Source organism: Pinus tabuliformis, chromosome 6, assembly GCF_031772625.1.
Source record: "Pinus tabuliformis cultivar Carrire ecotype Pingquan chromosome 6, CPIR1, whole genome shotgun sequence".
NCBI classification, from domain to species: Eukaryota; Viridiplantae; Streptophyta; class Pinopsida; order Pinales; family Pinaceae; genus Pinus; species Pinus tabuliformis.
The window spans coordinates 1672206377-1672218975 of record NC_142292.1 but is presented as its reverse complement, the minus strand read 5'-3'; the positions used below and the strand labels follow the sequence as shown (position 1 = coordinate 1672218975).

Here is a 12599-nt window from a genome sequence, read left to right as displayed (position 1 = left end):
TTCACGTAGTAATTATTCATGTCTGTGAAATAGATTAATTATACTAAACTGTAGTTGTTAACATTGAATGCACAGGAAAGTGATTACGATGATAAGCTACCTTTTAACAGTTTTGAACACTTCTGAAGAATTCCACAGAAGATAAAACCTCTGATAGTAGAATGGAATACATGATTAATCTGACATAAAATAGAAACTGGCATCTAGAGTAGAGTCTGGAAAAATCTAAGATACTGACAAGAATCCCTACACACACTAAACATATATAATTGTAATTTCATAAAATCCAAAATTAAAAATCTTGGTGCACTATGCCAATGTTATGTTTTAAACATCGAAACCCAAAAAAGACAATGAATAGCCTCATGATAACGTAGCTACCACAAGTCGGACAAAACTCATAGCCTCATAAATCTTTATATATATATATATATATCAAAAATGAAACCGACAAAAAAATGCGAGACTTCATTACCAAGCTACTACAGCTTAACCCTAATGTTCACATTCAAAGATTATGCGCAAGAATCAGGCGTTTGTTGCCTAAACTGTTCACACACCTCATACAAACATATTAAACTGGTTCAGTGAATGGAAATGCAATAGACAGGTATTTAAATAAGCCTCAAACAACCGAGCAATGACACCTCCATTAGTGTTTGAGAATAATTATTACATATAGACTTTAAACATAAAGGACCAACTCGAAATCCCTTCAAACTCATTATAATTATAGTCCAATAGTGGTGATTGCCAACTGAAATGGCCGGTCAAGTAATTTAACCCAAAACAAAGAGAATCACGAGAAGTTGTGTCTTGATATTAAAGTTTTTCTTTTACAAAAAAAAAATAATAAACGACCTCTTTATCCTATGGCCAGAGTCTAACTTCAACCTGAAAAGCAGTGGCCATATTGTGAGATTCTGGAGTATAGCGTACCTGCAAGCCAACAGAAGGTAAGGCATGCCTTTGCCTTCAGAGTCAAAACTGGCGGCTCATTTCTAGAAACTCAGCTTAAAAATAATATAGTTATGGTTTTACCTGAGATAGGGGCACACCTTTGGTAAGTCACCCACCTGCAAAGGAAAATGAGAACCCTGTGTTAGAAATAGGAAATCCATTCAAAAAGGAGCATAGTTGTAAATTTTTAGAGAAACCTAAATAGAGGACAACCACTCAAGCAATCACCTAATAAGTAGAAACTTAAAGGTTGTAGATGAGATGGGGAATTTGTTGACTTCATTCATCTCTGAAACTACTCGACTCGCCTCTGTACAGTGGCAAGATAAAAACCCTCATAACTTTCCTAATCATAAACAGTCTTCCAAACATTGTTCCTTTGAGCAAGAAAAAGCATATTGGGACAGCTGAGAGAGGGGTTACTTGTCTAGGTTCGATGGACGGACCCTCCTTCTCTCAATCCTCGCAAAGCGCCATTGACAAAGCTTCAGCAAATGCCATAACCCAAAACCTTGAAGAGCAGCGCGAAGCCAAATGAAGAAGAATCACAAAGCCATATACAACAAAAAACAATTGATAGTTAAAGTAACCAAATATACAATCTTTCCCTTTTTAACTATTTTGGTCAAATTTAATAATTGAACATTTTAGATATTAAAGAAAATTTTCACTAAATTTATAAAATTATATTAATAACTTTCAATTTTCATTTCCATATCTATAAATTAGGGCGACCATAAAAATTAAATGGTTGGTAATAACACTCCAAACATGTACTTGATGGTACACCTCAAAGTTGATAAAATTAAATAAATAAATAAAAATCATAAGTATTAAGTAAATTATATTTCTATTTAAAAAATTGCTATTATTCCCCTCATGAGTTGTTTTTCATGGTAATAATTATGTGGGGGATCATGTCCACCACCTCGTTGAAAGGACATGGCATTATGAAGGGGGTGGTGAGGCCACCCAAATGCAAGCTTAAGCATGCAATTTTTTATTTCTACCATGGCCCTCAACATTGGAAGAGGGAGAGGATTGTACATAGATCTAAAGAGGCAAAGCAATGGGTGAAAACAACCTGTATGGTTCGAAGGTTATCCTAGTACATGACTGTAATGACTAGTATGCTATGTGGTGGGATTTAAATTGGTTGCTCGACATCTAAGTGTTGGGATTTCACCTTATCCCCAATCTGAAACGGAACTCAAGGAGGTGGGCACGGTCAATTATTAGGGATTCAAATATTGTTGCATTGTAGGGAGCACCTAACTCATGGTCTCAATGTCAAATGTGTCTGTGGTGCACCCTTGTCACTGAAAAGCCTGCAAATATTTGGTAATTTTAAATTCCTTTCCCTCTTTTCATTACTTGATTTTGCTCTGGACAAGTTGAGACCACACCCCTAGTTCATGTTTATGGTGATGTGCTAAATGATGTAACTATTTCAAAGTTTACATGAGGTAATACAAAATCAACACTTAAACATATACACATTTAAAAAAAAATGTATATTCAAGATTCTTAACCATGGAAATTCATCCTCACTTTGTCATGAAAATTCTTAATATGTAAACAAGATTTGTCGAAATGTGATGGGCCAATATCATGGCTTGTGAATATGGAATGCCCAAAAAACCATTACTCATTTCATGACACTTGTTCAGATAATAGTTTTTCAATTAATTATTTTAATTAAAAAGGAGAAAATGCATAATTACTTTGAAAAAAATATTAATCTTTGAAATTTTAAAATCTGATTCACGATTCCAAGAGATCGATTACAATTCCATCCATGGAATATTTTTGTTGACTCATCCAGGAAGCCTAAACCTAAGAGTGTGGATAGTAATGAACCTTTAACCTCTTAATTGCATAGATGTTTTAATGAGAGGAACTCAACCAACTAAGTACCTTTGATTTGTGTATATTACTGAGAATATTATCAATATTCATAGTAGTATACACACATTAAAGATTAATATTTATCTCCAGAATAGTTATGTTAATTAAATAACAATCTTTAATAACTCCCTATTGATTATTGATTATCATGCATAACTCCCTATTGATTATTGATTATCATGGGGTAGGCAACAATCCGTCAAATAAAGGAGTGACCTTTCATTCAAATTCATACATTAATTAACATGTTTTAGGTGATATGGTTGCATAAGCAGCTGCAAATTTAGCAGTCAAAGTTGCTCAATATCGGTGAGTGAATGCATGAGTATCTTCAAAGAAACCTCCGTTAGCAACACTTCCAGAAAAAAAAAATATTTTCCAGGGAAAATGTGTAGTTGCGATGGCCATGTTTTAGCAAGAAAGTTATGGAAGTACCAAAGGAAGTATGTGGATGGTGCTTTGTGTGTAAGTAATCTCCAGGTAGTAGCAACCATTGTTGGTTGAATGTAGTTGTAAGAAATATTATGACAGAAGTTGCTTGGATGACAACTGGCCTTCATCCAACAAAGAATGCCGACGGTCATTTTCCAACCATTATAGCTCCTATATCGTATATATAGGAGGACCAATTACATGGCCTTTTGGAGGGTCCATAGGAGAATCCATCCTAAACCACATTGGGAAAGTCATTTGTGGAAGTCAATTTAACAAGCTTTTGCCAAAGTCAAATATTATCTTCTGAAAGTAAAAATTTATGAGATTATTTTTTCATTGTAGATTGTTTTGAGAATGCATTCCAAAATTCATATAATCAAACACCCAATTATTTTCCTTAATCTGATTTGGTTCCATTATTTTCTTAATCGTGTGAACTGTATGGCAATTGTGACATATGAATTATTTCTTATTCATGAGATTATATGGGGATTGTGATTAGTTGATATTTTCACCCTTTTAAATTGCAAGCTAGAAATCAGTGTCAGACATGTTGCACTTGCAGCAACTTGGAGCAGATACTGTGGTCTCTAGCAATCGAATTGGTTCAGTGTAATTGGCATAACCCCAAAAGGTGGAGGTCATTTTCAACTTGGTTATGGCCATCGTTAACCTAAATTACTCATAATAGTTGACTACAGATTACTCACAAATCAAAAAACACTATAAATTATTGAAACATAAAATTAACTATGTGGCAGTATAAATTAACTTTTGCACCCAAACAAGTGGAATATGGCTTCTAAAATTTACAAAAACTCAATATATAAAACATTCAATTGAGATTTCTACTACCACCTATATGTTGTTCTATCATTGTTCATTGTAAAGCATGTCACACTTTTTTCTACTTATTTAAAAGCCTTGTAAAATATTTTTTTTTTGAAAAAAATTAATCCCAAATCCTTGTGGATCTAAATAACCTTAAGAATTTTCTAATTCTAGATATAGCTCCTAAAAGCTATTCTATTCAATTGGATGGATGTCTTACTCCTGAAATTTTCACATTACATCTATTAGCAAGCCATCAATATATTTCAATTCTCTTTTTTATTCTATTAGAAAATTGCATTGACCTCATCATCAAAGGCATATCCATTTCTATTAGCAAGCTATCAATATATTTGAATTCAATTTTGTGATTTGTTGGGATAAATAGCCCTTTAAAGTTTCTCAAAGTATTTATTTGTATTAGCCAATTATCAATGTATTTAAATTCCCTTTTTGATTTGATTTGTTGAGATAGATAACCCTTTTAAAATTACTCAAAGTAACTAGATCTATATGGAATAGGAATTCAAGGTTGAATTTAAACATTTGATTCTGATATTACCAGAGAAAATTTAGAGAGAGATATAGACATTTCCTCCTTGAAGAAGGCCTTGTTAGGTGTGGAGTTCATAGTTGTATCTACTTATTTTACTAAAATCCTTCCCCAAATCAAGCCATAAGAAACCATAATTATCCATTCCAACTCCAATTAGATGGATTCAAATAAGTAAATAATATACAAATATTAACACATGATCTCGATGTCACGTTTCTATCACTCCGAATTTGATTGTTTTGCCTTTTGACATTCATCCAACCAGTCAGTAAATCTGCAAACGAGATGAAATACAATCGTTATAATGTAAACGAGATGAAATGCAATCGATTAAACATAAATAATTATAGCATACGAAAATGTAAAATATAATGTTTCATTCGATACAGTTTACAGTTTGTTTTCATCGGATCGCTGGAAACTTACACGTCAATGGGCTCGCTCAAATCTGAATACATTGATAGAAAGGAAAAAAGCATTATTGGTTAGCTCATATCCATGTAAAAGTTATAATTCTAAACGAATCTCGAATGAAAGAAGTGACTTGATCCACACTAAGAAGTTAATAACATGGAAACTCACTGTTGATTGTCATGGAGTAGGCGGCTGCGCACATCCTACACTTGAGTTCTCCGATCATTTGCTTTCGATCCCTATTGCATGGGCCAATTATATATAGGCGCGTTAATATATAAAAATCATAAGCGTTAATATATATAAATCATAAAATTGTGAAGAACTGAAAAACACGAATGATAGCTCACATGGCACATTCCACTCCCGCTGGATGGCTACAAAATGGACAGTTGAAAACAGTTTCTAATTTTGGTTGCTTTTTGCGCGGCTTATTTGAAGCAGTGGACTTCTTTCTTTTTCCCATAATAACAATCGCAAATACTCAATGATTTGACGAACGAAACCCGAATATAAACTCCTTTTGGGTCGAAACTATAATCATAAAATTTTATGTTATGATATTTAAGCTTTTCAACGGTAACCAATATCCATATAAATACATCATTATCACCTATGAAGTTTATTTTTCATTGTTAAAATCTAGTCGGCTCAAAAGGTTAGAATTTGGCGAGCAGAGGTTAAAATTCGGAAAGTTCTTTTTGGTAGTTAATTTTAAGTGATTTCTAGCTGTTTGCATTTAGGTTATTATAAGAATAATTATGTTGATTATATAATCTCCATAGATGTATTTTTAATATTTTAACACTCACCTGTTGGAATATTAATTTCAACCGCTCAGCGGTTTTGGAAAACCGGCCCGGTCTCCCCGCACCACCATTCGCAGAAGGCGGTATCCGTAGTAGGGGCCCCGACACAATCAAATGGCGCCACGCGTCCCCTGTACAACACCAAATCCGCCTGCTCCCCGGACGTTAAAGTCCGTTTGGTTTGCCCGAGGTTGGCTCCCGAACTTCGTTGGATCAGCCAAGTGATCTGGGCGCGCGATCTCCGCCGTCGATCTCCTGAAGGTGCACGGGCCTGCGTCAAATCAATTTTTTGCGTGGAATGGAAGTTTTTGGTTTGACCGCCGGATGGAAGAATTAATGAATATTAAGTGTTGTTCGTAGTTTTTGGTGAAGGCCCTTTAATATGGTTATGGGCATATAGTTTTATATGTTTTTTAATATATATGTTTTTTATATGTTATAAAAAAAAGAAGCCCGCGTGCGGTAGTTTTTATGTGTAGTGGTGGCTGCGCGTGTTGTATCTTTTTGGTGTGCATTGAGGCTGCGCATGGGATGCGCAAGAGAGAACAGTGTGTTATGTATGGTGGGTGCACACGGTGGCGCGTGTGATTTTTTTTTGTTGTATTAAAAACGCACAGCAGTGCGGTAAAAACTGAACAGAGGTGCATTGTAATTGTATTGAGCCCGTGCGCATTTTTTTTCATGGAAATGTATTGAACGCACAACAGTGCGAGAAGTTAAAGAAAACAGGGATGTAATGGTTTTATTCGCCATTGTAAAACATAGGAGCAACAAGAAATGTTGTTGTAATACCCACAGCAGTGGAAGACCAGGAATGAGGAGACAGAGTTTCTCCAGTGAATCCCTCTCTGCGCAGAGGATGAAGTTTGTAACAGTTTTTGTTTTTAATCAATAGAAAATTGTTTTTATGGCTGTGTAATGGACTGTTATGAGTCATTCTGTTTTAATAGCTTCCCTGTGCAAAGGTCCTGGAACAAAGGAAACAGAGCATTGGCTCTGTGATGTTTATTTTGTTTGGTTTTGGTATTTTCCCATTCAAAAATACCCAACAGTGGTATCAGAGCTAGTCCAGGCTCTTTGAAGACTCAAAGAAGCTGAAGGAAGGTGTTGTTGCAGCAGTCAAACTTCTCCAGCAGTGTGAAGACTCAGCCAAAAGAGTTAAGGTATTTTTCAAAGCTTTCCTTTCTGTTACTGTTAAGAGAACAGTCAATGATTTAAAAGAAAACACAGTCAAGTATTTGAAGCCTAGTTAAGAATGGCAAGGTCAAAGAAGAAAGCCTCCAGGTCTGTTAAAAATGTGTCTCTCTCCTCTATTAAAATAGAAGACAATTTATTTGAATACATTTTATTTGAAACCCCAAAGTTTGATGGAAACTTTGATGTATGGGAAATAAAGATGAGGGCTTTCCTAATGTATGTGGGGATTGAAGTCTGGGAGTCAGTGATTGATGATAGCAAGATGGATAAAGAATCCATGGAGTATGATGCACAAGCAACAAAGACTATCTTGGATGGACTGCCTGATTCTGTGAAGAGGAATCTAGGAAAATATACATCAGCAAAGGATATATGGGACAGACTGCATGACCTTCATGCAAAGGGAGCACTGACCATGACAATGAGTCAAGAAGAAAATTATGAACCCATCATAGAAGCTGAAAATGAAAAGGTTGACCTCATCAAGCTTCAGGTAAGAGAAAGGGATGAAGAGCTTGCCAAGCTTAAGAAGGAGCTTGACCAATGCAAGAGGAAGCACCATGAAGAAATCATATCCATGACAAATCAGTTGAATGGAGCAAAGAAGCAGGCAGATGTCTTGACAAGTCAACTTGAACAAAGACACAAGAAAGTGAATAAGCTTGTGGAAGAGATTGGACAGTACAAGGTAGAGGTCTCCTCCCTTAAGTCCAAACTACAAGAAGCCAAGAAGCAGCCACAAGGAGCTGAAAAGAAAGTGAAGAGCAGTCAAGCAAAAGATGAAGAAATCTCCAAAATGAAGACAGATATTATCTCCTTCAAAATAGTAGCAGCTGAAGCTACTCGTAGCAAGGAAGAAACTGAGGAACAACTTGCAAAGAAAAATAATGAATGTGAAAAGTTAGAAGAAGAGATTGTCCTCCTAAGGAAGAAGGTTGAAGGGATGAACAAGATCATGAAGAGCTCTCAAGCTTTGGATGACATGCTTAGCTATCATAGATCTCCATCTGATAAATCAGGACTTGGGTATGTAGCTGAACCCTCAAACAAGGATGAGGATGCTTTAAGCAAAGGAGATGTGAAGAAACCAGAAAGAAGGTGTGATGCTCCTAGTTCCAGCAAAGGCAAGGAGAAAAATGAAGGCTGCAATAGAAGAAATCCTGCTCCAAGCAGAAAACCAGCTCCAAGAAGAAATGTAGCTGATGTCAAAGAGGCAAGAGGCAATGGTTATCATCAAAGGATCTCAAGGCAGCAAGGGTTCAGAAGTGCATCAAGAAAACCTCCATCTCCCACGTATCAAAGTTCATTTTATGGTTATTGTTATTCATGTTCAAACTTTGGTCATATGGCAAAAGACTGTAGAGCATTTCATAAAGATAGATGTTGTGGTCTTCGACAACCTCCAAGAAACAATTTTAGAAGAAATCATGAAATTTTATTCATGAACAATGTTGAATGTTTCAAGTGTCATAACATTGGGCATATGGCACGAGATTGTAACTTGACATGGGCTCTTACACAAGCTAGACCCATGCAAAAGAAGAAAGTTACAAAAGTATGGAGAAGGAAGGTAATATAGTGTGAAAGCCCCTTGAACTCCACAACTGATCTAAATTTATTTTGAGAAGAATCTGCCAAAAGAAGACAAGCATACACGAAAGGGGAGCTTGTAATTTTTTGTTGCTGAACTGTCTTAACAGTCACTCTTTGATGAAGACCTTTTATAAGGGAAAAATATGAAGTTAAATCTGCCATAAAAGCAGAGAAGAAAAGGGGACAACGCTCAAATGTGAAGTGCAGCAGCGCAAGAAGAAAAGTATGCAGAGCATGGAGACCCTCACAACAGTGGGAGGACAAAACATAAAACAACAGTTTGAATTTTTTTTATGGAGCACATGCAAAGAAATGCATAAAGAAAAACATGGACAACAGATTTTTAATGCACATGGGTGAATGAGAATGTGTGTGGCAGCAGAAAATCGAAAGGAATTGCACAGCAGTGCATTATGAAAATAAAAAAAATGAAGATGAAGATTGTGTGAAGCAAGGGTGTAAAAGGAAAAGGCAGCAGCCCGTGTTAATTTTTTTTGTTGTGTGGAGAATGCAGCGCAAAACAGCGTGAGGATGATTTCTCTCTATGTGCAAGTAATGGAGAGTAAAGAGTTAGTGTATGGGCACACAGCAGTATGATGAAACAAAAGGCAGCCACAGTGCAAATTGCAGAGGCAACGCAGCAGCAAATAAAAACCCAGGGATGACAGTCTATGGTTATGGGTATGGATAGCAGTGAATATGAAAAATGCAGCAACAAGAAGTTATGGACAACAGCATGATGGCAAGAAGGAGAAGCACACAGCAATGCAAATAAGAAAATGCAGCAGCATGAAGTTTTGTTGAAGAAATGAAAGGTAATGGACAACAGCACATGTAAAAGAATTTTTTTTTCTTTACAGCAGTAAATGTATGTGTAATGAATGCGTTGTTCATTGAATTGAAATGCAACATATGCAACAGCAGTGAATGTAAGAGATATTTACACACAGCAGTGTAAATTTGTAAATTGGGACAGTGTAATTGTTCCAGAAAAGACAGAGTATTTTGTCTTTGAAGAGTGCACAAGCAGTACAAGTGTAGACACAACAGTGTGGGGTAGACACAGTAAAGAAGATGGCACAACAGTGCAGCAGAGAATATGCAGCAGCATAAAAGAACAATGTAATGAGTATGCACAACATTGCAATGAATTTTTTATTGTTTTGAAACTGCATCTAAGGCAGTGTTTGGCAGTAATCCCTCCGTGAGAGGAAGTGAAGTTCTTGGAGAATCCCTCTATCAAGAGGATGATGCTTTTCAGCACATTGTAATGGTGAACCCCTCTATCATGAGGAAGGTGCTCTTAAGCACAGTCACATGGTGAATCCCTCTGTCATGAGGAAGGTGCTCTTCAGCACATTGTTATGGTAAATCCCTCTGTCATGAGGAAGGTTCTCTTAAGCACAGTTTCAGGTTAATCCCTCTATTAAGAGGAAGACAACTTTGTTTGTTTGTGAACTGCATCAGAAGCAGTTGGTGAATCCCTTTATGTGAGGAAGTGTTTGGGTATGTCCTAATGCCCAACAGTTGAAATTAAAGGGGAGTGTTGGAATATTAATTTCAACCACTCAGCGGTTTTGGAAAACCGGCCCGGTATCCCCGCACCACCATTCGCAGAAGGCGGTATCCGTAGCAGGGCCCCGACACAATCAAATGGTGCCACGCGTCCCCTGTACAGCACCAAAACCGCCTTCTCCCCGGACGCTAAAGTCCGTTTGGTTTGCCCGAGGTTGGCTCCCGAACCTCGTTGGATTAGCCAAGTGATCTGGGCGCGCGATCTCCGCTGTCGATCTCCTGAAGGTGCACGGGCCTGCGTCAAATCAATTTTTTGCGTGGAATGGAAGTTTTTGGTTTGACCGCCGGATGGAAGAATTAATGAATATTAAGTGTTGTTCGTAGTTTTTGGTGAAGGCCCTTTAATATGGTTATGGGCATATAGTTTTATATGTTTTTTAATATATATGTTTTTTATATGTTGTAGAAAAAGAAGCCCGCGTGCGGTAGTTTTTATGTGTAGTGGTGGCTGCGCGTGTTGTATCTTTTTGGTGTGCATTGAGGCTGCGCATGGGATGCGCAAGAGAGAACAGTGTTATGTATGGTGGGTGCGCACGGTGGCGTGTGTGATTTTTTTTTGTTGTATTAAAAACGCACAGCAGTGCGGTAAAAACTGAACAGAGGTGCATTGTAATTGTGTTGAGCCCGTGCGCATTTTTTTTCATGGAAATGTATTGAACGCACAACAGTGCGAGAAGTTAAAGAAAACAGGGATGTAATGGTTTTATTCGCCATTGTAAAACATAGGAGCAACTAGAAATGTTGTTGTAATACTCACAGCAGTGGAAGACCAGGAATGAGGAGACAGAGTTTCTCCAGTGAATCCCTCTCTGCGCAGAGGATGAAGTTTGTAACAATTTTTTGTTTTTAATCAATAGAAAATTATTTTTATGGCTGTGTAATGGACTGTTATGAGTCATTCTGTTTTAATAGCTTCCCTGTGCAAAGGTCCTGGAACAAAGGAAACAGAGCATTGGCTCTGTGATGTTTATTTTGTTTGGTTTTGGTATTTTCCCGTTCAAAAATACCCAACATCTCCATGTTTATAAGTTATTTATTTACTTTGATAATATTAAAAGGGTTAATTAGAACATAGATTTTTGGAGAAATTCTTTCATTTAAATTCAATTCATATATTTAACAAATGAAATATTATTTTTAAATTTATATCAATGTTATGCTTTATTTAATAAATTTATTTTAAGAATAAATAAAAACAAAAAAAACAATTTAAAATTACAATTGTTTTTTCAAATGAACGAGAGAATTAAAATAAATAGGACCTTTTTGTAATTAAAATGAATTTAAATAATTCTGTAACAACATTTTTTATAATAATTTTATAAAATTATCCAATCTTGTTTCTCCTCTTGTTCCATTTTCTTCCTTGACTTCTCTTCTCTATTTTAATATTTCTCTTTAATAATTCAAATTTCCATTTTCTTCCTTTTAACATCCATCTATTTACTAAATAAGCTTATAATCATAAAATACTTTTATAATTTAAATATCTTTTTATAGCCCTAAAATTACTTTTAAACCGTATTTATTATCTATTCCAATGCCCTAAACTAATATATTTTTCATCAATTTTATCTATCTTTATTATTTCACATTTTCCTTTAATTTACTTTTTAATTTACTTTATACCCTTCTTTAATGTTTGAATTTAAGTAGTTTAGTTTCTTTATTTATTCATCATCTTTATTCAATTTTAATATGTTCAAGTTAAATTTCTGAAATATTTTAAAAATTTAATAATATTTTACTCAAATAAACTAAGGGATAATTTCAATACACCTAGCTGACCTAATTTACAACTTTTATAGAACAAAGATAAGAAATCAGTGCTGCATTGTCGTGAGGTATCCTTCATATAGTATAGTAGCTTACTGCGAATCAATATTTATCCTCTTATAATGTGGGTGGGTGCAGTCATCACTGTGTAACCCAAATCCAAATTGTGCTACGTCTAATAGAGAGCCAAGGTCAGAAATAATATAAACGAACGGTCAGCCCAGTTGTTGAATAGAGCTCTACTCAAATATATCGCATAAAAAAATTACTTCATCAGATTTGGTAGACTTAGATATACTTTTTCATTAGCTTCATTGTTTTTATTTAAGAATAAGCATTGGTGAGGAATCTAGGTTCATATATTAAAATTATTTTTCATATATATTTAATTGATTTAAAAATTTTACTTTACAATAAGTATGATGTGTAGGTCATCAAACTTGAAATTTTGTTCATCTCTAAAAAAAAACCTATATTTAAATTCATTACATCTAAAAAATTGCAGAAAAATCATCTTTACCAAAGTTTTAATAATTTTTGTTAAC

General features: G+C 35.4%; 1 protein-coding gene across 1 annotated transcript; it reads right to left on the bottom strand.

The window, feature by feature from the left end:
* Window positions 1-4909: 4909 nt before the first annotated feature.
* Window positions 4910-5570, bottom strand: LOC149265382 (transcription elongation factor 1 homolog). Its single transcript, XM_089403705.1, has 4 exons — window positions 5455-5570; window positions 5273-5343; window positions 5117-5138; window positions 4910-4964 (listed from the first exon to the last, which is right to left on the bottom strand). The coding sequence occupies exons 1-4, from the start codon at window positions 5568-5570 to the stop codon at window positions 4910-4912; spliced, it is 264 nt and encodes an 87-aa protein (XP_089259831.1).
* Between the last annotated feature and the right edge of the window lie 7029 nt (window positions 5571-12599).